The sequence below is a fragment of the Pan troglodytes genome, chromosome 4 (assembly GCF_028858775.2).
Source record: "Pan troglodytes isolate AG18354 chromosome 4, NHGRI_mPanTro3-v2.0_pri, whole genome shotgun sequence".
Classification (NCBI taxonomy): Eukaryota; Metazoa; Chordata; class Mammalia; order Primates; family Hominidae; genus Pan; species Pan troglodytes.
In genome coordinates, this window is record NC_072402.2 from 137,972,896 (window position 1) to 138,000,230 (window position 27,335).

Genomic DNA, 27,335 nt, shown 5'->3' on the forward strand with positions numbered 1-27,335 from the left:
CCACTGCACTCAAGCCTGGGTGACAGAGCAAGGCCCTGTCTCAAAACAAAACAAAAACACACACACAACCCTTCCACTTAGACAATGATTTCATCCCCACATACCTTCTCAGAAACTTCACTCTTACCATTAACCTTCCTTTCTTCTTAATCTTCTATTTCTTACTCTGCAAGATCCTTCTTGGTGAGGCAAACCATTAAAAAACCCTTTCTTTACCTCTCAGTCCCCTGAAAGTACTGCCTTTTTTCTGCAAAACTTCTTGAATCGGTTTTCTAAGGCAGCTGCCTCCCCTGTCTTCCCTCCTATCTGCTCCTCAGACCTCTCCAATCACACTTCTACCTCCTCTAATGAATTGGCTATGATTCAAGTCCAATGATCTCTATGGGTGCTTCTCTGTCATCTTACTCAACCTCTCAACAGTGTTCAACACAGTTCTTGGAACACTTTCTCCTTCTAGCTTTCATGACACCACACTTCTATTCTCCTCCGACATAACTGGCTACTCTTTCTAAGTTCTCCTTTGCTGACTACCCCTCCTCTGCTCAGCTTCCGAATGCTGCATTTCCCAAGAAGCTGTCCTGGAACTCCTCCTCTTCTCCCCATCTGCACTCCCTCTTAGAAACTCTCATCTCGGCCAGGTGTGGTGGCTCACACCTGTAATCCCAGCACTTTGGGAAGCTGAGGCATGAGAATCGCTTGAACCCAGGAGGCAGATGTTGCAGTGAGCTGAGATCAAGCCACTGTACTCTAGCGTGGGTGACAGAGCAAGCCTCCATCTCAAACAACAACAACAACAACAAAACCAATACTCTCATCTCATAGCTTTAAACATTATATGACTCCTAATTTGTATCTCCAACCCTATATCCCCTTAATTCCAGATTTAACATATCCAATTATTTATAAAACATATCCTCTTTGATGTCAAACCCAGACTTTAACATGTTTAAAAAAACACAACTGATTTATAGTCACCCCCACCCCTACCCCTCCCTGACTTCCCCATCTCAGTGAATGGCACTCATCCAACTGCTCAATGTAAAAAACAAAAAATGACAAAAAAAAAAAAAAAAAAAAAGCTATGTTTTTCAAGAATGACCCTACATGGCACATCCCTGATTTTTTTCTTTTCCTCAATCCCCACACCTTCCATCCAATCCATCGGCAAATCTTATTAGCTTACTTCCAAATATATTCCCAAACTCTACTCTTCTTTCTATCTAGCACCACTGCCCCTGTCCTAGTCCAAGCCTCCATCATCTCTTGCCTGGAGGTGTGTCGTGGACACTCTCACACTGAATCAAGTTAGCCTCTGCTCAAAAAACCTCTAATGGGCCAGGCGTGGTGGCTCACACCTGTAATCCCTGCACTTCGGGAGGTCGAGGCAGGTGGATCACCTGAGGTCAGGAGTTTTGAGACCAGCCTGGACAACATGATAAAAACCCTGTCTCTACTAAAAATAAAAAAAATTAGCTGGGCATGGTGGCACACGCCTGTAATCCCAGCTACTCAGGAGGCTGAGGCAGGAGAATCGCTTGAGCCCGGGAGGTGGAGGTTGCAGTGAGCCGAGATCACGCCACTGCACTCCAGCCTGGGCAACAAGAGCAAAACTCCATCTCAAAAAAAAAAAAAAAAAAAAGCCTCTAATGGTTTCACCTCACACTTAGAAAACAAGCCAGACTCTTTAACCAAGGTGCTCAGGCTCCACATGGCCTCACTCCTGCCAACCCCTTCACTTCATTACTACTCTGTCCCCCTTTCACTTGCTTAAACAGCTCCAGCAGACTTATTTCTGTCTTAAGACAGGAATATCTCTCTGTGTAATATTTCTCTGTGACCTCCACCTGGAATGTTCTTCCTTGAGATACTTTTAGGTGGCTGTCTGCTTCTTTTCATTCACATCTTAGCTGAAATTTCACTTTTTCAGAAAGCCCTTCCCCAATTATTCAACTAAAGAAGGTCTCCAGTAACTCTCTAAAACATCACCCTTACTACATGATGGTTTCTTGTTTATTTCTTTATTGTCTGTATCTCAGTGTAAGCTCCAAAGAGTAGGGATCATGTCTGATTTGATTAATGCTATAACCCTAGCACCAAGAACTGGCACATAATTCATCTAACCAACAGGTATTGGGCACTCAGCACTCCAAAGAGCACCAACAGTAGAGCAGCGAACAAAGCACACACTTATCCCTGGAGATTATACTGTTGCAGGCCACACAGACATTTAGCTACCATTGTAATAAGGGATCTGAGGGAAACCATGGTCTTCGATGGAGGAAACATCTGATGGAATCAAGGAACTCACAGAGGGACTTGAGAACTCAGCTCTGAAGGATGAGCAGGAATTAACAAGAGGAGAGGTGAGAGTGGGGAGAGAGTAATTCCAGATAAATGGAGTCCGGCAAGTTGGGAGAACTGAATGTCAACCAGGGAGACTGAAGCACAGAGACAGAAAGGGTGAGAATACAGAGATGAGGCTGGTGAGGCTGAGTCAGATCGTGTGGGGTCTTAAGCCATATTAAAGTTCTGGAATTTATCTTGAAGGCAATGGAATGCCACTGGGTTTTAAGCAGGAGAGCAAAAGTCAAATTTCCATTAAAAACAATCTCACTCAGCTGAAGCATACAGAATGAATGAGAACAGAGCTTCCCAAAAACGTCCTATGAGTCATGAATGGGTAACAGATGTGCCCAGGATACTGATCCCTCAGTCCCTGGAGTGGCTGGGTGGTCCAGGGCAGCCAAAACCCCCCTGGGCAGTTGCCTCCAGCTTTGAGCACCTTTGTCCGGTTACCCCAGTGAATTGTGCAAATACAATTTTCTGAGAGCTGTACTGTAAAAAAAAAAAAAAAAAGCCTGGGAAGCACTGGATTAGAGAATACACGCGTGAATGTTGGAAACCTATTAGGAGGCCACTGCAATCGTCTTGGAAAGAGATGACAGTATCTTAGTGGTGACAATGGAGATGAAGAAGAGCAGATAGATTTCTGAAATATTCAGGAGGAAAATCAACAAGAGGACTTCACCACTCCCTTCATCATAACCTTCATTAGACATCAGAAGCTGAGGAGGAGGATGTCAGGAATGACTCCCAGGATGCCCAGTTGGGGCTTGCATACTGGCTTGAGGGTGCTGCCTTTCACTGAGAGAAGAAATGCAGGAGGAGGACCTGGTTTGGAAGGGAAGACTCTGAGCTTTGTTTTGGGTTTAAGGTACCTGTGAGACATCCAAATGAGATGTGAAAAACTAGATTGGCTCTGGAGTTCATGGAAGAAATCTGGGCTAGAGATATAATTTTGCATAGAGGTGGTACTTGAAGTCGTGAGAATGGATGAAATTCCTAGGTAAAGAACATACAATAAGAGGACTTAGCCTTCAAGAAATTCAACATTTTAAGTCTGGAATGAAGAGCAGGAACCAGTAAATAATACTAAAAAGGAGGGAAATGTGTGTCATAGAAACCAAAAGGAGAGTGGTTCAGGAAAAAGAATGAGGTCACTAAAAATCATTGGATATGTTCAAATAGGAAGAGTGACAACACGTCAGAAATGGTTGGGGGCTAGAAAGGGGAGTGCTACATCAAGTGGCCTGTAGGATATCTTACAACTTTAAAAAGTTGAGACCTGACCCTAACTCCATGAAGGAAAACTAGCAGACATTTTAACTGTTACAGATGAGCCTCAAGAACATGTAATGCAGTGTCAGGACAAATAACGTTAACTCCTATCTTCAATGAGACATTGGGTTTTGTGTAGGTCCAACACAAGGGTTGTAGAAGCATCAATATAATTATGCCCAAGGAAACGATTACAGTTTCCCAATATACATTACTTTTCTTCTGTTTTGCCAACATCAAAAAGTCAAGTGCTCTTCAATAAGACGGACTAGAGGAACTGTTAAAACCCTACAAGTCTTCCAAATGAGCAAAAACAACAACAAAAAACAGTAAGTGCCAATATTTCAGTTTGTCCTCAGTTTGTCCCATTCTTACAGGAGCAAGAGGAACAAATCAACAGTGTTTACAGTGGAGTTTGGCCTGTAGGCATGGTAAAGGAGTAGGTGAATAAGGGTGTGCCTGCTAAGAGAGGAAGTAAGGGTGACACCTTGCATTCTTGGAAGTGGAGGTGTAATTGACGCAACTGTGGGGGTAAGATTAACATGCAGGTATGTGTGGCTAGAGCCTAAAGTCAATCCTGATCCTGCTCTCTGCTCCAAGCAATTCCTATTTTCTTTCAGCTCCAGAATTCCTATTTTCTTTCAAGTCAACAACAACAAAGACAACCCAATTTTAAAATAAGCAAAGGATTTCTACAGGTCTTTCTTCAAAGAAGACATATTATTGGCCAAAAAGCACATGAAAAGCTGTTCAACATTATTATCATTACAAAAATGCAAATTTAAAAAATCACAATGATAGACTATACCAACTAGGATGGCTATAATCAAAAACCGGCCAGATGCAGTGTTGCACACCTGTAATCCCAGCACTTTGGAAGGCCAACATGGGAGGATCATTTGAGCTCAGGAATTTGAAACCAGCCTGGGCAACATAGCAAGACCTCCGTCTCTACTAAAAATATAAAAACAAAAAATAAAATAAAATAAAATAAAAAACAGAAAAAAACAAGTGTTGACAAAGATGTGGAGAAACTGGAACCCTCATATATTGCTGGTGGTTTAAAATGGGGCAGCTGCTATAGAAAAGTTTGGCAGGTACTTCAATTAAAACAAAATTACCATATGAGCCAGCTAATCCACTCTGACATACAAACAAAAACTTGTAAATGTTCATAGCAGCATTATTTACAACAGCCAAAAAGGGGAAAACAACCTAAATGTCCATCAACTGATAAATGGATAAACAAAATGTGGTACATCCATACAATGGAATATTATTCAGACATAAAAACGAGAGAAGTACTGATACATGCTATAACATGAATGAACCTTGAGACATTAAGCTAAGTGAAAGAAGCCAGACACAGAAAGCCACATACTAGATGATCCATTTATAAACACCCAAAACAGGCAAATCTGCAGAGACAGATAGAAAACAGATTCATGGTTGCCAGGTACTGAGGGAATGGGCAGTCTCACTGCTTAATAGTTAAGTTTCTTTTGGGGGCAATAAAAATGTTCTAGAATTAGACAGTGGTGATGATTGTACAACATTGTGTATTTTATGTTATGTGAATTTTACCTCACTTTAAAAAATATATATATCTCCTTTTATTCTCAAAATGCTGCACCACAAGGGGAGAAGACAGGACACAGGCCGGGCACAGTGGCTCATGCCTGTAATTCCAGCCCTTTGGGAGGCCGAGGCAGGTAGATCACTTGAGGTCAGGAGCTGGAGACCAGCCTGGCCAACATGGTGAAACCCCGTCTCTACTAAAAATACAAAAATTAGCTGGGCCTGATGGTGCACAACTGTAATCCCAGCTACTCAGGAGGCTAAGGCAGGTGAATCGCTTGAACTCAGGAGGCGGAAGTTACAATGAGCCGAGATCACACCACTGCACTCCAGCCTGGATGACACAGTAAGACTCCATCTCAAAAAAAAAAAAAAAAAAGAAAGGATATTTTAAAAAAAGACAGGACATTAAATCTCTGTGTCTGAAAACAGGCATGGAAAGTAATGATTTTCACCAGCGAATCAGTCTGTACTCCACCCAAAAATTTACACATACAAACGGGTTGGGGTAAAATAAACTGCCATATTAATTGTTAAAAATTAACTTTAATGCTGTAAGCAAAAGCACTAAGCATTTAATGAGTTAATAAGGTACTGTAGTAGAGCCAATGGACAAACAAGAGTAAACTTCTATGTGATCACATCACTACTTTCCAATCGAGTAACAAATGTACACAACTAAAAAAATAGAGATACGGCAACCGGAAACCCATAAAAGGACCGGGAGACAGTGAAAACAAGCAAGAGCTCAAAGCCACGGCGGGCACAGCTGCATGACTCATAGGCACCTCCTCGGCTGATTTGTATGGGTCAGCAGAGGGCAGAACTGGAGGACTACAAATATACTCCAATATCAAAGGGCTATTTATAAAGCTTTCCAAAAACCTTGGCTGTCTTTTCACTAAGGAAGAGAAAAGGAAATTCATAGTTACACCTGTCAATATCACCCAAGAAAATGCTGTCCTCCAACTCAAAGTTAAACTTCTAGGTAAGACAAGCAACCCAGGATCTTTGCTCATAGCTCTCGGTGTTCTGAGGGGTATTGAGAGGTCAGGTCCACATCACCCAGTGACACTTCTCCATCCAGGGTGATGCAGGGCTCAGACCATGATGAAATCACTCTACAGAACAAACGTCACAGCCGCCCAGCTGTCACTTGTCCCCAACTCCACACCCACTAAGTTACCATAGAACTGGGGTAAACAGAGAGAATTTAATATGCTAATAGCTCTGATCTAATAGCTGACATAACACCAATTAAATTTTTAATGACACTGGAGTAATAAAAGAGCCCTTGGCATACTTCTCTTTGCAAACATGACTCAAAGGGTGGTTTTCCTTTTGCCCTTTCTTCAATTTCCAGATGCCAGGCCACTTAGAAGCCACTTATCTCTTTACTCAGAGCCGGTATTCGGGGGTTATCATTTTATAAGAAAAGGACCACAAATTTTAGAATGCCTACCTACTCAGAGTATCCAACTACAGCATAAGGAATCCCCATTTCTTTCAGAGTAAAAGTGAATGGTAAAGGGTTTGGAGTCTAGAATCTGGAATCCCAGGTTACCACTCTGATGTCCCTCTCTTTCCCTGACTGATTCTGGTTCTGGCTCCATGAAGAACACGTGACCTCCATTTCTAAATCATGGGCAGAAGCCACCAAGTTCATGAGATGGCTTCACACAGAATCCATGGCTATTAGAAAATAAGAGCAGCAGATCAAACTGACCTGCTGGCACTCGACTGTTGAGTCCACTGACCAGCCCTACCAATGGCAATGTTTGTGCTTCATATGGAATGAAAAAAACAAGTTGTTGAAAGATATAAACAACACGGTGTTACCTATTGAATACAGGATGTATATCAAACACGGAATGAAAAGATACGGACCAAATCCTTGATAGCTGTTGCTTCTGATGAATGGGAATGAGACTGGGGAAGGTGTGGGAGGGAACACAGATGACCTCAATTTCATTAGCATCATTTGTGTAAAAAAAAAAAACCAAAAAGGTAAATATTACAAAATGCTACCATTTGTTAATTCTGAATGATAAATGCACAGGTGTTTGTTAAATTAGCTTTCATACATTATTTTCCAAATTAAAAAAAAAAGACCTTTTATCTTATAAGTACTTGCTGGCAATATGCTCAATCAGTAAACAGCTGATGAGCATCCACCAGAGGCAAATAATAAAATCCCGCATTAAGTATTTACTGTGTCAGGCACAGTGCTAAGTGATCTGTATTATGTTACAAGGCAGGTACTTTTCATAAGGGATAAATGTTTATCCTCACCTCCAGCTTTAATTAGTTATAGTCCCGGCCTCCTCCATCTAGTCCAGGGAAGACTGGTGGCTTTTCTGATGGGCTTGTTTGGAAGAACAAAGGGGCTCGGCCCCTTCTGCTCTGCCAGAAGCTGCTTGCTTGCAGAAGGCTCTTGTAAGTTTAACAGACTCTGCCTGCCTCTGCAGAGAAAGATCTGTGGTTGTCCCACACTTATAGAGATTTGCAGGGTAAGTTCATCTATCTGTATGCCTAAATCTGGATCAATATTAAAAACCCATGACTGCTGCATACCTAAGCCACATCCTTCAACCTAATCTTTACTAATATTAAAGGTAAAATATATAAAAAGATGGAATTTTTATATCCATCTGTCTTTCAATTGGTTCCACTCTTGGGCCAGAAATAAAAGTTACTTATTGTCTCCCTTCATCCTAACACTTGCTTTTGCCATTTTACGGACGAGTGTATTTAGGCTTAAAAACACCGTATCAGTCTATTTTTGCATTACTGTAAAGGAATACCTGACACTGGGTAATTTATAAAGAAAAGAAGTTTAATTGGCTCACGGTTCCACAGGCTGTACAGGCATAGCACCAACATCTGCTCAGTGTCTGGTGAGGGCCTCAGGAGGCTTACAATCATGGTAGAAGGAGCCGGGCGTGGTGGCTCATGCCTGTAATCCCAGCACTTTGGGAGGCCAAGGTGGGCAGATCACGAGGTCAGGAGATCGAGACCATCCTGACTAACACAGTGAAACCCCGTCTCTACTAAAAATACAAAAAATTAGCCCAGTGTGGTGGCGGGCGCCTGTAGTCCCAGCTACTCAGGAGGCTGAAGCAGGAGAATGGCGTGAACCCGGGAGGCGGAGCTTGCAGTGAGCCGAGATTGCGCCACTGCACTCCAGCCTGGGGGTCAGAGTGAGACTCCATCTCAAAAAAAAAGAAAAAAAAAAAATCACGGTAGAAGGCGATGGGGAGCCAGCACGTCACATGGTGAAAGCAAGGCAAAAGAGAGTGAGTGGGAGGTTCCAGACATTTAAACAACCAGATTTTGAGTGAACTGAACTGAGAACTCACTCATCACCAAGGGGATTGTGCTATGCCATTCATGAGGGATCTGCCCTCATGATCCAATCACCTCCCACCAGACCCCACCTCCAACACTGGGGATCACATTTCAACATGAGATTTGGAGGAGACAAACATCCAAACCATACCAAACACTAAGTATGTCATTTATCCAAGATGATATTAAGTGGCAGTCAGGGTTCAAATTCATATTCATCTAATTCCAGAGTTCATATTCTTAATTACTATGCCAAGGCATTATGCTATGCATATCAGAGCAAAGACAAGCAGTATCTTTTACTTGCTAAGAATCTTAAAGATGAACTTAAAAAATATTCTAAGGGTTGAAGCTTTTCTTAGTATATATTTGAATCTCACAGAAGGGACTAGGCATGGTGGGTCATGCCTGTAATCCCAACACTTTGGGAGGCTGAAGTGGGAGGACTGCTCAAGGCCAAGTTTGAGACCAGCCTGGGCAACATAGGGAGACCCTGTCTTTACGGAAAAAAAAAAAACCACAGAATTAATTATCTGAGCATGGTAGCCTGCGCCTATAGTCTCAGCTACTGAGGAGACTGAAGTAGGAGGAACACCTGAGCCCAGGAGTTCCAGGCTGCTCTGAGCTATGATCACGCCACTGCACTCCAGCCTGGGTGACAAAGCAAAAGCTCATCTCCAAAAAATAAAATAAAATTTAAAATTCATTTTAAAGAGGGTAGCAATGTGTGTGTACATAATATGTGAGTATATATAGGGAACAGTAAAGGTATTAACATAAAATCCTCTTAGGGACTTTTTAACCTTCAAAACTAGTTCAAAACTCGCAGGCATCTTTGCTTCTGCCCATGTTAGTACCCACCTCCCTCAAATTTTACTCAGGATTCCACAGATCCATGGCAGACCTTTTATCTGCTATACTTTAAAAGGACTGTGTTCAGGCATCCCCTCCCTGCAGTGTTGTCCACATACAGAGCACTTGCGACTCAGGTCTAACAGAACTGACCACTTCTGCTGCCAGCCTCTGCTTGGACAGCCCATGAAAAAGCAGTCCCCTTACCACCAAGGGAGTTGAGAGCCACCCTTCAGCCTGGCCCTGTATCAGCAGAGGGTTGCCCATGTGGGTATTCACTTGGTTATTTGGACTCAAAATGGACGCCGTCCACACCTCTGTGGTCCTGCTGCAGTGACCCAGGGCTCAGTCCACGAACCCTGTCCCTTCTCCAGCTATACTTTTCCCTTAGTTGACCCAAGCTAGTTCTATGACTTGAAATGCCATCTATAAACTGGCAATTTGTAGACAATTCTCCATTTTATTTCGCTAGTCCAGAGTTCCAGATTCATATATCCAACTGTCTATTCAACATCTCTACTTGGGTGTCTAATAGTAATCTCAAAGGTAAAGGCCCAAACCAAACTTTCAGTTTGCTTTTAAAATTAGTTTTGGGGGAAAAAAAAATTTAGTTTCAAAACTTGAAAACTGACTAGGAAACATTGATCTATGAATAAGCAGTAGCACATTTGTTCCTATAAACCTGCAGCAGGACCTGGAATGTCTGCAGCAGGACGATCCCTCTGTGGAGCACAGGACATACGGAATGCTGAGTAGAAACCACACTGAATGAATAGCATTGGGACTTAGAACAGCTACTTGCACAGAACAAGCAGTACTTAGAAAAAGTGAGTAGAAGCAATGCTAATTTCATTCACTTTAATTCCTTTCCCTTAGATCTTTCCAGCCTCACTTCCCACTCACTCACTTCCCAATGGAGGGTTACACCACTGCAACCACCACTCCACTTCCAGACTTTTGTCCACACTATTCCTTGATTTGAAATGCCCTCTCCTCTGCCCTAGCCCCACCTAGCAAACTTCTAGCTGACCTTCAAAGCCCAGGTGAAATGCCTGCCCCTCTCCCATGAACCCATTCCAGATCTCTCGTGGAGAATGAGTGACATATGGGGAAGGAAGAGGAAGAAGACGGGGAGGATTTGGGCCTTAATCACAGGCCCAAAACTTCAGTTTTTCCAACTCTCTTCTTTTACTCCTATACCCAGTCACCTTGGTTCTACCTTAAAATACATCCAGAGTCTGATCACCTCCACTGTCACCATCCTGGTCCAACCTACCATCATCTCTCACCTGGATAATGCAGCAGCCTATCATTAAACTAGGGAGTAACACTGGTTTGTGACTTGAGAAATATCTAAAAGCAGGCATTTCAAAGCCTGCAATGTCTAACTGCTCAGATCCCAAAGCTATGGGTAAATACATCGATCTTCACTAATGTATGCTTTCCCAAGATATTTGCATGGCACCTCCCCACAACAAACCCCCAGGATCTCTAATAAAAACAATCCTTTTTTACCTTTGGTATTAAAGTAATCAGGTTTAGACACCCACCTCCTTCCCCAAAATAAGAACTGCAAAGGAAAGGGTTTTGGATGAGATTTCAGACTACGAAAATCAATAAACTTCAGAATACAAAAATCAATAAACCCTCAGGTGAGTCAACACAGAATGTGGAACACACACACACCTAAAAATTTGCTCCTAGTTTTCACACATTCCACCACTAGAAAACTGTACACAGCAAGGGATAGGAAAGGCATTTAAATCATTCCTTCAGTGATCATCAACAGCTTTACAAGCAAGTACTAGACTGCTGTCTCTATAGAGAGCTGCTTCTATTATTATGAAGAAGTTAAGGCACAGAGAGGACAAGAGTCAAATCAAAGCAGAGCTTTATGCTGCAGTGTTGGTTACAGTTACATGCAGGTGTACTGGAATCACACATGCTGCCGTGTGGGTTACAGTTACATGCAGGCGTACTGGAATCCCACATGCTGCGGTGTGGGTTAAAGTTAAATGCAGGTGTACTGGAATCCCACATGCTGCGGTGTGGGTTAAAGTTAAATGCAGGTGTACTGGAATCACACATGCTGCGGTGTGGGTTAAAGTTAAATGCAGGTGTACTGGAATCACACATGCTGCAGTGCAGGTTACAGTTACATGCAGGTGTACTGGAATCACACATGCTGCGGTGTGGGTTACAGTTACATGCAGGTGCATTGGAATCATACATGCGGTTATATTTTATCAAACCACCTGACTCTGAACACTGAGTTAGGGGAGAATAGTAAATAGAAAGATTCTTATTCACACACTAACTCCCCCACTTCTAACCACCACACTCACTCTCCCTCTCTTAAAAGCTAAATGCACATTTCCATTGTCAAAAGCCCCATTTAAAGATCAGCAGAAGACCACAGTTGCCTGGTTAATCTCTAGCACAACCGCTGAATCCGAGCATGCTCTTTCAGCCCCCAGGCTCTGGCTCCACACTAAGGGAATGTGGGTGCATGAGCCCTGTGGGGTTTGAGAAAAGGGAGAGCTCAAACAATGCTCTCATGAGCACTTTAAACAAAAAATCCATTCAGTGAGAATGGCACCATGTTCTTTTTGCCCTTTCTCCCCAGGAACTAAATTAAACAGATTACAGACAGTAGCCAGGGCTGGCCTTAGAACCACCTCCCCCTTATTTGTTATTTTTAGCAATTCAGTCCGACAACGCCCGACAACTAAACAGGCCTAGAATAGCTAAAGGGACGGGGGATTATCAAATACTACCAGCAAAAAAAAAAACACTAGTCATCACTTCCTCCAACCCTAAGAAAGAATCATTTTCCATGTCTTTATAGCATCACAGAGTTTGAGCCTTTAGAGTTTCATATAAAAACAGACTATGTATAAAACATCAGTGGAAACTGATAACGTTTCCTGACCTGGAAGTATTGTTCCACCCCTACATGTGTTTTCTTAAAAACAAAAGCAGAATCAAACGAACTAAATTGTTTTACACAAAGGTTAGGAATACAATGCATCTGTGTCCATTCTGGAAAAACTTCCTCACAAGATGACTATGTAACCAAAAGAATAGCTTCGTGAATAGTGATGGAATTCAAATATTTCGATTATGCTGGCAGCAGGTAAGAGACTGAAAGCAAGACAAAGTGAGCTGGGAGAAACCTCAAATTAGACATAATTAGCAACACAGTATTGTCCCTAGTCATTCTATTTATAAATGAAGTAATATGCAAAAATCATTTGAAAAATGAATAAAACGGTAAGATAAAAATGGTAAAAGCCCTATGAAAATGGTGTAACTGTTTGCATCAGCAGATGAACTAAAATTCACAAAAAAAGTTATTAAAATAAGTAAGATACAATTCATTAAAAAGTTCATAAACGGGATGGGCACAGTGGCTCACACCTGTAATCCCAGCACTTTGGGAGGCCAAGGTGGACCGCTTGAGGCCAGGAGTTCGAGATCAGCCTGGCCAACGTGGTGAAACCCCATCTCTACTAAAATACAAAAATTAGCCGGTTATGGTGGCGCACCCTGTAATCCCAGCTACTCAGGAGGCTGAGGCAGGAAATCTTTTGAATCTGGGAGGCAGAGGCTGCAGTGAGCCAAGATTGCACCACTGCACTCCAGCCTGGGTGACAGAGTAAGACTCCATCTCAACAACAACAACAAAAAAAAGTTCATAAATACTCAAGGAATCTAAACACAGGAACATGCATGCTACTATTCTAAGTATCATATATTTTATAAGACAGGATAAAGCACTATAAATGAATAAAGTGATGTCTTCCTGGGTATGTCAATTACATATGTGGAGTTAAACTATTCAGCTCTATCTGAAAATATATTTCTAAAACAAGGTGATGCCTAATGTAGTTTACCTTTAAGCCATTACATGGACATCTCTGTGATTTAAATGACTGCAAAGATATCAAAGGAGATGCCATCACCTTGAATTACATTTTAGATACAGGTAGACAACTAGCTTCATTTTAGCTTCAAAATAGGATTCCAATTAACTTTTTATTTTTTTTATATTTTTTGAGATGGGGGGCTCGCTCTGTCACCCAGGCTGGAGTACAGTGGTGCTATCAAGGCTCACTGCAGCCTCAATCACCTGGGCTCAAGCAATCCTCCCACCTCAGCCTCTGCAGTAGCTGGGACCACAGGCATGCACCACCAGGCCCAGATATTTTTTTAATTATTTGTAGAGATGAGGTCTCACTTTGTTGCCCAGGCTGGTCTCGAACTCCAGGGCTCAAAAGATCTGCCTGCCTCAGACTCCCAAAGTGCTGGGATTATAGGCATGAGCCACAGCACCCAGCCTTATAACTTTTTTTTTTTTTTTTGAGATGGAGCTTCGCTCTTATTGCCCAGGCTGGAGTGCAATGGCATGATCTCTGCTCACCGCAACCTCCACCTCCCGGGTTCAAGCGATTCTCCTGCCTCAGCCTCCCCAGTAGCTGGGATTACAGGCATGCGCCACCACACCCGGCTAATTTTGTATTTTTAGTAGAGATGGGGGTCTCTCCATGTTGGTCAGGCTGGTCTCGAACTCCTGACCTCAGATCATCTGCCCGCCTTGGCCTCCCAAAATGCTGGGATTATAGGCGTGAGCCACCGTGACCCGCCTTTAACTTTTTAAATTAAGACAATGATCTGGACAAAGGAAATTGTTTTTGTTTTGTTTTGCTTTCCTCCATCTTTTCATTTTAAGGGGGCATTTTTGCTCCTAAAATGGAAACTCAGAAAAAGACCAAGGTTATAACAATAAACTTAATAGAAGTGACTGGAATGACCCTAGAGATCTTCTAATCCAATATTCTCATTTTATGTGAGGAAACTGAGGCTTAGCGTACAGCAAGAGTTAGAATGAAGAACTCCTAAATTAACATAAGGCTTTTAAAATTAGGAATTTAGGGTAATGAACGCTCTGTTGTAAATCTAGTAGACTTGGAAATTTCTATTTATGGCTGAAATGTCAACCTTTCTTTGGATCTTTTTCTGAGCTGACGTGTAGCATGCTTATTAATAAAGGTGTGGCCTTCCCCACATGAAGTATTGAACTTGCTTTTTATGGCTAGTATCTATTACCTCAGGTTGGAGGACACCTGTGATGTAAGAATAGAAACTGATCAGAGTAAGAATCTAGGATAAGGATTCTTGGCAAGGAAGTATGTAATGACATGAAAGAAAATCCAAAGTCTAACTCATTAAAAGAAATCATTCTCTAGGCAGCCTGAAAATGATTTGAGGAATCCAGGCATGGGAGGGTGGAGACTAAGGACATATGGTTAGACAGAGAAGAGTATAGACCATATAAAGCATGTAATGAAGGCTGAGGTCAACAACTCCCTAAAGCATTCAAAGGGATAGTTGGGTATGGGGACAGATAAGTATTCCAAGGAGAGCAACAAGGCACCCAATGTATCCAAGAAGAAAATAATAACTGAAACAAGATGCAAAAAGCTGAACTCTGGCCTAACTGGAATGCAAATCCAATTATCTTAAGTCTCTTATCTTAATCATAAAATGAAGATGCGCCACCAGGAAACAGATCAAATCAAGGGTATATGAATGTGTGTGTTAAATATCTGTAATATATATTTCAAGATAAATACGAAAGGCTATCCAATTAAAAGAACCAATCTATGGGCCAGGCACGATGGCTTATGCCTGTAATCCCAGCACTTTGGGAGGCCGAGGCGGGCGGATCACGGGGTCAGGAGATCAAGACCATCCTGGCTAACATGGTGAAACCCTGTCTCTTCTAAAAATACAAAAAAATTAGCCGGACGTGGTGGCGGGCGCCTGTAGTCCCAGCTACTTGGGAGGCTGAGGTAGGAGAATGGTGTGAACCTGGGAGGTGGAGCTTGCAGTGAGCCAAGATTGCGCCACTGCACTCCAGCCTGGGTGACAGAGCAAGACTCTGTCTCAAAAAAAAAAGAACCAATCTATTTGAACTGCTTACATCTAAGTTCTCATTGGATCTACAATACTTCTATGAAGGAAATAAAATGCATCACAGATGCTTTATATTTGGGCAAATTTTAGCACTTGGATCATAACATATACACTGAACAAGGCATTGACAATATTAATAAGAAAAAATGCTCAAACAGAAAAAGAGAATATATGGTGGGCTTTTTCAGACCTATACCAACTCTTCTCTGAAAGCCACAAAGGAGGATTCTGCAGCTACATTAAGCCCTAAGACATCAGGACATAGAGACTATATATATAGTTCATGATAAACTCTGGGGTTTCCAACCAGCAGGCTCTCTTAGACTGAAGTCCTAAATAACCGAAAACTATTTTAAAACAAACATACATTTTTATAAACGTTAAGAATGCAAATGAGCTCTATAAAGAGATAAGTACTCATGTTTGAAATCCCAATATATGCACAATAAGAGAAATCACTTCACCCAAGACTCTCCAAGTCAAAACAACGTAGGAAAGAGATTAATTTTACATCTTGCATTGATTTCTAAGACAAAAATTTTAAAAAGACATCCATAAGTGTCTAGCTATCTAGCTACTATGGAAAGTAGGAAATCATCAAGCTAATTTTAATCATCAGGAGTGTAAACGTTTTATACTTCTTTCCAGGATGCAAGCTCTCCTGGAGTGTGGGTGGAGGGTGGTTTCTGAAAATTATCTCAGCAAGATGCTAAGATAAACTGTAAAAATACTCCATGAGAATACCTTCACTTGTTAAGAATAAAAATGGACTGTCTAGATAGATAAATTGTGGTACTTCTATATGACGGGATACTATGCAGCAATGAAATGAACAACTCACAATCTCAAGAGATAACACAGATATACTTCACAAACACAACGTGGAGAGAAAGAAGTGAGGCAAAAAAATAGTGATTTTGTTCATGTAAAGTTCAGAAACAAGCTAAACTAAATTATATATATACACACATATATACATAAAATACATATATACATAATATATATATTTATATACATAAGATATATTTATACACATAAAATATATTTGTTGTTGTTGTTGTTGTCTTTTGAGATGGAGTCTCACTGTGACGCCCAGGCCGGAGTGCAATAGCATTATCTTGGCTCACTGCAACCTCCACCACCAGGGTTCAAGCGATTCTCCTGCCCCAGCCTCCCGAGTAGCTGGGGCTACAGACGCGTGCCACCAGGCCCAGCTAATTTTTGTATTTTTAGTAGAGACAGGATTTCACCATATTGGCCAGGCTGGCCTTGAACTCCTGACCTCAGGTGATCTGCCCGCCTCGGCCTCCCAAAGTGCTGGGATTACAGGCGTGAGCCACCACGCCCAGCCTAAATTATATTATTTTAGAGATACATCCATAGGTGGTAAAACCATTTTTTTTTTTTTTGAGACAGAGTCTTGCTCTGTCACCCAGGCTGGAGTGCAGTGGCATGATCTCGGCTCACTGCAACCTCCACCTCCCGGGTTCAAGCAATTCTCGGCCTCAGCCTCCCAAGTAGCTGGGATTACAGGCGCCCACCACCACGCCCAGCTAATTTTTGTAGTTTTAGTAGAGACGGGGTTTCACCATCTTGGCCAGGCTGGTCTTGAACTCCTGACCTCATGATCTACCCGCCTCAGCCTCCCAAAGTGCTGGGATTACAGGCATGAGCCACCATGCCCGGCTGTAAAACTGTATTTTTGAAAAAGGAAATAATTATCACAAAAGTTAGGGTAGTAGTTACTCGATGGGAGAGGCAGGCAGGGATGGCACATGATTAGGCAGTGATAAACAACAAGGAGGGTTCTGGTTTCCTGACAACATTTGATTTACTGGCCTGGATAACTAACGTGTTTGCTTTATAATGATTAAGCTATAAATGTTATTTAACACATTTCTTAAATGCTACATCTCAATAAAAAATTAATGACTAAATTTTTAATGGATTATAAACTTAGAGCTATGCAAGCAGATGAACTGCTGGACATATTTCTTGTTTAATGTTTTAAAAACATTCTATCATTGGCTCTGCTATCCCCTGCCCTCCTTTCTTCATTGAAAAACAGAGGTAAGACCCAGTCTGGCCAATATGGTGAAACCCCATCTCTACTAATGATACAAAAATTAGCCGGGCATGGTGGCATGCACCTGTAGTCCCAGCTACTCAGGAGGTTGAGGCAGAAGAATCGCTTGAACCCAGGAGGCGGAGGTTGCAGTGAGCCGAGATCGTGCCACTGCACTCTAGCCTGGGCAACAGAGCAAGACTCCATCTCAAAAAAAAAAAAAAAGAGAGAAAAACAGAGGTAAGAATCAGTGCCTATCATACAGTAGAGTCCACCTGACATCACCTCCAAATGGGGGCTCCTATTATATACACCAATAGTACCAGCTCAAAAATGCAGTACTTAGGGCAAAACTGGACATCCATCCAAGTGCCTACCAGTCACCACCCATGCGATGGAAAAAATGATCCTCAACAGGCAGAGTAAAATTTCCTCAATCATGGGAATCCCTCCAAAGCATGTTCTCATCAGAGTATCAAACCTAAGCCAACTGCAGGGTGTCACAGGCACCTCCTACCCTGTTCTCTCGCCGCCATTCTTCCTATTTATTTCAGGAACCACTGTCTGACCAAAACTGTCATTTTTGTGGAAGAGTTGGGACTTTAAACGTCAAGACTTTAACAGTTTTTTTTTTTACATATGATATGGGCTGGGGAGTTATTTCAACAACCCTGGGATTGCAACATTCTGCATCAGAAGTGGCGCTAAGCACGCCAGACTGTCCTAGGTTTCCTTATTCTTATTCTGTTATTGCTGAGCTAACCAGGGTGGTGAAAGGGGTGGTAACCATGTTGGAGACAGAGGGGAAGGAAGCTGGTTAACCTGTATATGCATGTGCCTAAAATATAACAGACTTTAGGTTGAAGGCTGACTTTAGGTTGAAGCAGTAACTGGCCTCCACCTGGAACAAAAAAAACATAAGGCAATGGTGGCAAAAATGTGTTCAAATGTATCATTGAAAGTTTACATTTACCTCAAGGATTCCCAATAGTTGAGATTCAGAAGGTCAGGAGCTCATCTCTAGATCATCTGAATGCTGACTTAAATTTTCCTAACTGCAAAAGAGGCCCATTAATTATTTCCTGCTTACCTCCAAAAAAGTTAGCAAAACCAGAGGATGAATTTCCCACTCTTTAGAAGATATAGGTCTCAATCTATCAACAGTTTTAACTCAACTTTAAAACTGAATTTTGTCAAAAAAGACTTCTACTTTCTCTTAGTACCAATGTTATACATTATAAAAAGAAAATTATTTTACAAAGACAAATGAGACATGTCATAATTCCAAATCACAGTTGTAATCATGCTATTTTCTAAAATTATGCTTGGGTACTTTTCAAATAACAACAAATACTGTATTAGGTATTATGCACTCAGTACCTTCTTTAGAAAGTTATTATCAGTATTTTTTAAAAATAGAAAATTTCCTCAAAAAATGACAAAAATAACATGGTTACTCTATCATACTAAAGCCACGATTTTGTATTTTCTCGTGAATAGGATCAGCATCACTGGTCTACTAATCACAGTTAGGATGTATTCTCTTCCAGAATTTGATCTATCACCTTTATAACGAAAGAATAAATCTACATAAACCATGAGTCTGTTATGAAAATACTTCCCAATTAATCCCATTACAGTGATGATGGCCTGAAGAACAGTCTAACATAGGGGTATTAAAATGTAAAAAGAGGCAGAGCACAGCGGCTCACGCTTGTAATCCTAGCACTGTAGGAGGCTGAGGCAGGTAGAACACCCAGGAGTTCAAGACCAGCCTGGCCAACATGGTGAAACACAAGTCTCTACTAAAAATACAAAAATTAGCCCAGGCACCTGTAATCCCAGCTACTTGGGAGGCTGAAGCAGGGGAATCACTTAAACCTGGGACATGGAGATTGCAGTGAGCTGAGATCGTGACACTGCACCCCAGCCTGGGTAACAAAGCAAGACTTCATCTCAAAAAAAAAAAAAAAAAAGTAAAAGGAAGTTCTTTTGTTTTCTTTACTCTTTGTACAATTCATAGGTTCAACAAAGAAGTTCTAAGAAAAAAAAAAGACAGTAAGACTATCTTCCCACCATTAAGACAGTGCTTGTGCCAGGCGCGGTGGCTCACGCCTCTAATCCCAGCACTTTGGGAGGCCAAGGCAGGCAGATCACGAGGTCAGAAGATCGAGACCATCCTGGCTAACACGGTGAAACCCTGTCTCACTAAAAATACAAAAAAATTAGCTGGGCATGGCGGGGTGCGCCTGTAGTCCCAGCTACTCGGGAGGCTGAAGCAGGAGAATGGTGTGAACCTGGGAGGCGGAGCCTGCAGTGAGCCGAGATTGCGCCACTGCACTCCAGCCTGGGAGACAGAGCGAGACTCTGTCTCAAAAAAAAAAAAAAAAAGACAGTGCTTGTGTTTATTCTGCTAATAAGGAATATGACTCCCTATCAAGATTAACATGAGGGCAAGTAGTACCCCCACCCCTGCCTATAAGAGACAAGGGCCAGTAGATGAGGCCACTTGGCTGGCTGATGACATAGGGCACAACATGACAAAGCTACAAAAAGCTAAACAAAGTCTAGGTAAGCTTTGCACTCATAAATAAGATCAGAAAAAAGAAATCAGGAGAGGGCAAGTATAAAGAAACAGAAAGAACAAAGCTGGGTAAAAGGGAACCTAGCAAATACTAATGAAAATGGGCTATCAGGTTAGAGAACCTGAATCAGACCAGCACCTATGTCATGGAAAAGGTTTGTCCCTCCTGCCATCTACACAAACTGTGGGTAGAGGGTGGGGAAGCATACTCGGTGGGCCAAATCAGTAAAACAAGTTAACAGCTTTTATCAAAAACTGGAACTCTGACCCCAACCAATATGAACCTTCCTCTTTCAGAGATGAAAACATGGTAAATAGAAATAGCATGGCCTTTGTCTACAGAGTTGGGTATAAATTGTGCCTCCCCAACTTAATACAGGGTATCTCAGAAGAGAAATTGATGATGATGATGATGATGATGATGATGATAATGATAATTACAGAGGATTAAAATGAAGTAGATTAGACTGACAAGAAATACTAGGTCTAGAAGAAGAGACTGCAGATTTGAAAACAGGAGCAACACCAAGGACTTGGGGAAAATCATTTAGAGCTCTAAATCTGTATCAAGCTTCCAAAGTAATAGGAAACCATATTTATGATTTACTCAACTGGTGAGAGTTTATATTTCCAAATCCCTACAATGTGCTAAGAAACTAACAGAGTAATCAGAGAACACAAGAAAGAAGCAGCTAACTTAAGACTGAGGAATCAGAAAATGGTTCTCAGGAGAAGTAACTCTATGCTAAGATCTGAAGGATTAGTAGATGGAATTGATAAAGGCAGAAGGAGGAAGTTCCCAAGTGGAGATAACTACTTTTCGAAGATCTAGCAGAATGAAAAAAGAGCAAGCTCCAAAGACTGAGAGTATTGGCCAAGCGCGGTGGCTCATGCCTGTAATCCCAGCACTCTGGGAGGCAGAGGTGGGTGGATCATCTGAGGTCAGGAGTTCAAGACCAGTCTGGCCAACATGCAAAACCCTGTCTCTACTAAAAATACAAAAATTAGCTGGGCGTGGTGGCACACACATGTAATCCCAGAAGGGATCTCCTGCTGAGGCAGGAGAATTGTTCCAACCCAGGAGGCAGAGGTTGCTGTGAGCCAAGATAGCGCCACTGCACTCCAACCTGGGTGACAGAGTGAGACACCGTCTCAAAAAAAAAAAAGACTGAGAGTATTTTTGCATGGCTAAAGCATACAGTATAACAGAAGGCAGAGGAAATGAGAGGGATGAGAGAAATAAACAGAAATCATATCTTTAAAGGCCTTCAAGGTATGTTAAAAAGTTTGAACTGGTTGGGCACGGTGGCTCACTTACACCTATAATCCTAGCACTTTGGGAGGCCAAGGCGGGCAGATCACCTGAGGTCAGGAGTTCGAGACCAGGCTGGCCAAAATGTTGAAACCCCGTCTCTACTAAAAATACAAAAAAATTAGCTGGGCATAGTGGCACATGCCTGTAGTCCCAGCTACTCAGGAGGCTGAGGCAGGAGAATCACTTGTACCCAGGAGGTGGAGGTTGCAGTGAGCCAAGATCATGCCATTGCACTCCAGCCTGGGCAACAAGATCAAAACTCCGTCTCAAAAAAAAAAAAAAAAAAGTTTGAACTTAACCCTAAGAACAACTATTGGTTTTACATGAGAGAGTAATATGATCAGATTTAACATTTTAGAAAGGTCATTCTAACTTAAATATGTTATAAAAAGAACTGAACGAGAGAAGGCTGGATATGGTAAAATCAGTTAACATCCTACTGCAGATGGTGGTGGCAGCCAGTTCAAAGGTGGGAAAAAATTCCAAAAGGAAATATCATTAATAAACAAAATAAGGAAGAAGTAATCTTCAGAAATACAAATTTTCCAGAATTTATAAAAAAAAAACACTAATCCTCAGATTCAGGAAACCCAACAAATTCTAACTAAGATAAAGAAAAAAATATTAGCCACGCGTGGTAGCATGCCTGTGGTCTCAGCTACTTGGGAGGCTGAGGTGGGAGGATTGCTTAAGCCTGGGAGGTGGAGGCTGCAGTGAGCTGAGATCACCCAACTACAAGCCAACCTGAGTGACAGAGTGAGACCCCATCTCAAATTAAAAAAAAAAGAAAAGAAAAGGAATAAATCGACACCTAAACACATCCCAGAGAAACTACAAAGCATGAAAGACATAGACAAGTAAAAACAGGTAAAGAGAAAAGACAAATTAACAACAATTAGACTAACAGATGACTTCTTAACAGCAACAGTGGAAGCCACAAGTCAGTAGAATGGTTATCTTTAAAAGAGCTGACAGGTCAGGTGCTGTGGCTCACACCTGTAATCCCAGCACTTTGGGAGGCTGAGGTGGGCAGATCACTGGAGGTCAGGAGTTCAAGACCAGCCTGGCCAACATGGTGAAACCCAAACCCCGTCTCTACTAAAGATACAAAAAGTAGCCAGGCATGGTGGCTGTAATCCCAGCTACTCAGGAGGCTGATGCAGAAGAATCACTTGAACCCAGAAGGCGGAGGCTGCAGTGAGCCAAGATCATGCCACTGCACTCCAGCCTGGACAACAGAGCAAGATGCCATCTCAAAACAATAAAAAATAAATAAATATAAACAGAAGAGCTGAGAAATTCCTAACATAAAACAAAATAAGACATACGCCCCAGTCAGGCATGGTGGCTCACACCTGTAATCCCAGCACTTTGGGAGGCCAAGGTGGGCGGATCATGAGGTCAGGAGTTCGAGACCAGTCTGGGCAACATGGTGAAACCCCATCTCTACTAAAAATACAAAAATTAGCCAGGCATGGTGGGCCTGTAGTCCCAGGTACTCAGGAGGCTGAGGCAGAAGAATCGCTTGAACCTTTGGGGCAGAGGTTGCAGTGAGCCAAGACACACCACTGGACTCCAGCCTGGGACAGAATGAGACTCTGTCTCAAAAAAAAAAACAAACAAACAAAAAAAAAAACATAAGCTCCAAACTTCGTATACAGTAATAATGAGCACTTGCCCCCCGAACACTGTATTCTCTAAATATCACTGCCCACTAAACTGACAGATTAAGGAGAAATTGATAAACACTGTCATAGAGGAAGATTCATCACATCTCTCAGTAACTAAATGAATAAGCAGATGATAATTCAGTAAGATACACACAAAATTTGAACATCACAATTAACAGTGTATATGTGCATAAGTGCACATGTGGGGGTGTGCTGAAGTAATAAAACTATAAAGTTGTAGCAGTGGAAAAGTATAGGATTGTTTCAGAGAAGAGAGGGGAGTATACACTGGGTGATACTGTTAAAAGCACAGGTTAGAGAAGTACTGGAGAACATATTAAATGCTGAAATAAGGCTCATGGTAAGGAGCCCATGATGATGGGAATCAAAAAAAGAAATTGTATATAAACTGGATTTATATTACTAAAGTAGCAAGATAAACTGTCAAATGATGGAAAACAGCATATATAGCATAATTCCTATTTTTAAAAAAGGTTGTGTATATATATGCATGTATGAATGTCTTGATATAAATATAGAAGTTTGGAATGATACAGAAACCGTAGAGGTGACATTTGGATGTACCGAGGGTGGAAAAACAAAGTAATATTTTCATTGTTTAATCATTTGTTTTATATTTTATTTATGGCATACTTCTATTGCTTTTATAATGTAAATAACATGTAAAATGAAAAATTAAAAAAGAAAAAAGAACTTCCTAAAAGATAAAACATTCTACCAGTATTTGAGACACTCAACAAAAGGAAACTTGCAGAAAGTAAATTTCTTAATACTCACCAGAACTCAGCAGTACAGTATTGATAAAATCATCACCTGTGGCAATTTCACCTTGATAATTGGGGTTTTTGTTTTTTTTTTTCCCTAAAGAGACAAGGTCTTGTTATGTTGCCCAGGCTGGAATGCCTCAGGCAATCCTCCCGCTTCAGCCTCCCGTAGCTGGGACTACAAGCATTTGCCACTGTGCCCACTCTGCTAATTTTTTAATCATAAAAGTTAACAACAAAAAAAGTTAATGTATATTTGTTACAATTTATTATTACAGAGATTGTAAGAAAAAAATCAAGGCCAGGCGCAGTGGCCTATGATTCCCAGCACTTGAGAGGCCGAGGCAGGCAGATCATCTGAAGTCGGGAGTTCGAGACCAGCCTGACCAACAAGGAGAAATCCCATCTCTACTAAAAACACAAAATTAGCAGGGCGTGGTGGCGCATGCCTGTAATCCCAGCTACTTGGGAGGCTGAGACAGGAGAATCGCTTGAAGCCAGGAGGCGGAGGTAGCAGTGAGCCGAGATCGCACCATTGCACTTCAGCCTGGGCAACAAGAGCGAAATTCCGTCTCAAAAAAAAAAAAAAGAAAGAAAAAGAAAAGAAAAGAAAGAAAGAAAAAGAAAAAATCATTTATCCCTACGTCCCATCTAATTTCTTTAGGGTAAACAGTATTAACAATTTAATATATATCCTTACATATCATCTTCAATATTCATACACAAATGTTTGTTTTTTGTTTTCATAAAGAGAATTACATACACATTACCTTGCTACTTATTATTCATTAGGACAATTTTAAATATATTTACCTACAGTTGCAAAAATGCATTTTTGTTTTATCTACATGAAATGATTCTGTTTGGGTTTTTAAAGATACTTTTGTTTCTTATGAGTGAAAAAACAGATATCAAATTGAACCTCTTAGAACAGTTGAGCTGATTAAAATGTTAAAACAGGACACAACAACAACCTGGTTATCACAGGCTGTTTTTTCTTTACTTGGTTTTTTTGCTTTTTTGTCTTGTTTTTACAATACACTTTTCTAAGCTGCAAATCTATTATCAAGTTTGTTTCAACTATCAGTAGTTAAAAATAAGCCTAAGTAACCTAAGATACTGCATACTCCCAGGCCAGGCCAATTCAATGCCCCTAAGAAATCCTCAGGAGGCTACAAGTTGTAGCTCCCAAATTCAGCAGAGGGCTGAGTTAGATTCTGATCCTCTGCCTCAAATAGTACTTACAGAAATTAGATGAAATGACCTATGAAGTCAATGTATCCACCCACATGTTGGGAAATCTTGGTCCCTAAGAAATAACCAGCTTTTTGTCCAGTCTAACTTTTACTATACACAGGATGGGCCTTTCACCAAAGCCCAAGAAGAATATCTCACTAAAGGTCTTAATGTATAAATAAATTATAATAATAAAAATAATAAGGTAATATTTCCAAAGATTTGCTTACTGTTACCTATCATCTTTTTCCCTAGCTAAAAAGAAAAAATTATTCTCATTGGAGCACCATCCTTCAGATAGTTAATTGGTTACAGCTTGCTACTTTGTCCTTATATAGAACCTAATTTAGGTTAAAGAAATTACAATGTGTAAAAAAGACCCTATACCAAGATCCTCTAAAATTTATCATTATTACCCACTCTCCTGCCCATCCACCACAATCCACTACACATGTGTTGTTTAAATATACATTACATTTTGTTTATGGTTTTGTTTTTTTTAAAGAATAAACACATTCAAGGGCAATGAACAAAATACATTCAGGTTAAAACCATCTCATCAAAATTCTCTGCAGTTCCAAAGAAGAGACTATTCTTTTTTTTGTTGTTTTGGTCTTATATGCGCTATGAATATGAATATGACAGCTTCACGGCTCCAACGTAATTATAAAAAATAAAAATAATATGACATTACTTTGGCAGGCAGGCATACATTTTCATTTAATATGACACAATAAGATTACTACTTTCTCCCAAAAGTTAACTCCTATTGCCAATAAAAACTTACTTCTAGTTCTTTAATTTTTTCTTCTGCTATTTTCTGCTTCTCTAACAGCTGATTGTGAATTGCTTCCTTGGACTGAAGAATAAACCTATGAAACACAAGAAAGTTGAAAATTAAGCCACATGACTATTGTATTCATCGAAATCAATAGCTACATACTACAAATATTAAACTGAGCAAATTAAAAGGACAAATGCATATTAACATAATACGTCAAGCTCAGGAAACCACCAGAAGTTTAAACCTTCCTGGCTGAGAAGGAATAAAGGCTTAAATGTAGATTCTGCTTTCTTATTTAATATAGGAATCAGGCAGGGAACAGTGGTGTGGGCCTACAGTCCCAGATACTCAGGAGGCTGAGGTGGGAGGATTGTTTGAGCCCAGGTGTCTGAGTCTAGTCTGGGCAACATAGCAAGACCCTGTCTCATTAAAAAAAAAAGCCGGGGGGGTTGCGGGAGTTGGGCACAGTGGCTCACACCTGTAATCCCAGCACTCTGAGAGGCCAAGGCAGGAGGACTGCTTGAGCCTGGGAGTTCAAGACTAGCCCAGGCAACATGACGAGACCCATCTCTACAAAAAATAAATTTAAAATATTAGTCAGGCACAGTGGCACACGCCTGTAGTCCCAGCTACTAGGGAGGCTGAGGTGGGAGGATCAATTGAGACTGAGATATCAAAGCTGCAGTGAGCCATGATTGTGCTACTGCACTCCAGCTTGGGTAACAGAGCAAGATCCTGTCTTAAAAACATAAAAAAAAAAGAAAAGAAAAGAAAAGAAAATCAGGCTTCAAGTAGATTCATATGTAAAAGAAAAAATAATAAAGGAATAAAAATATATCATACGCTAAGAGAAAAGTCAACATACAAACAAATACCCTATAAGTTTTGTTTTTTCAGTTATCTGTTTCAATTTTTATCTAGATATTTTTTAAACAATATTTGTAAAGTGGAGCGCCCCTCCATTTTTTTTTTTTTTTTGTAACAGCAGTAACTCATGACCTTTTAAAGTCACAATCAAGCACTGTGTTAGGATCAATGCATTAGTGTTTATATGAGTTCCTCAAACAAAAAGCACTGTATAAGCCTTAGTATCTTTTATTATTATTTCCAGAGTGTATATAGTACCTCTGAAAAGCTCAAAATGTACAAGTGGAAATTTTCAACTTTTTCCATTTTACATCAGGCACATTATTTACCACTGATGAGGGTGGAAATATGGAGAAGTTTTAAAAATTAACACTGAAACTGTTTTAGGACTTTATGTTCACAATTCTTGCTTCAGGGAAAGGAAGAACAAACTTTTATAGCCCCAAGTAAGTGAACTGAAATATTTCCCCTCCACTGGAACCAAGGGAAGACCCCAGCTATGCAAATCTCTTTCAGGACTGTCTAAGGAAGCTAAAATAGATTTCAATTTAATATTGCAATTAATTAAGCAAGATTTTTCTTCTCTTTGCACTAACAGAGTTCAGCAACAAAGAACTAAACATCATCTCTTAACAAAAAGTCAAACGAGAAAAC

The 27,335-nt window shown here is 40.9% G+C and overlaps 1 protein-coding gene across 1 annotated transcript in view; it reads right to left on the reverse strand.

Moving 5' to 3' along the window:
- Positions 1–27,335, reverse strand: part of PFDN1 (prefoldin subunit 1) — a 58,229-nt gene that overhangs the window by 10,542 nt on the left and 20,352 nt on the right. Inside the window, exon 3 of the mRNA XM_517971.7 lies at positions 25,818–25,902. Coding sequence (XP_517971.1) covers positions 25,818–25,902 — 85 coding nt within the window. The remainder of the gene's footprint in view (positions 1–25,817; positions 25,903–27,335) is intronic.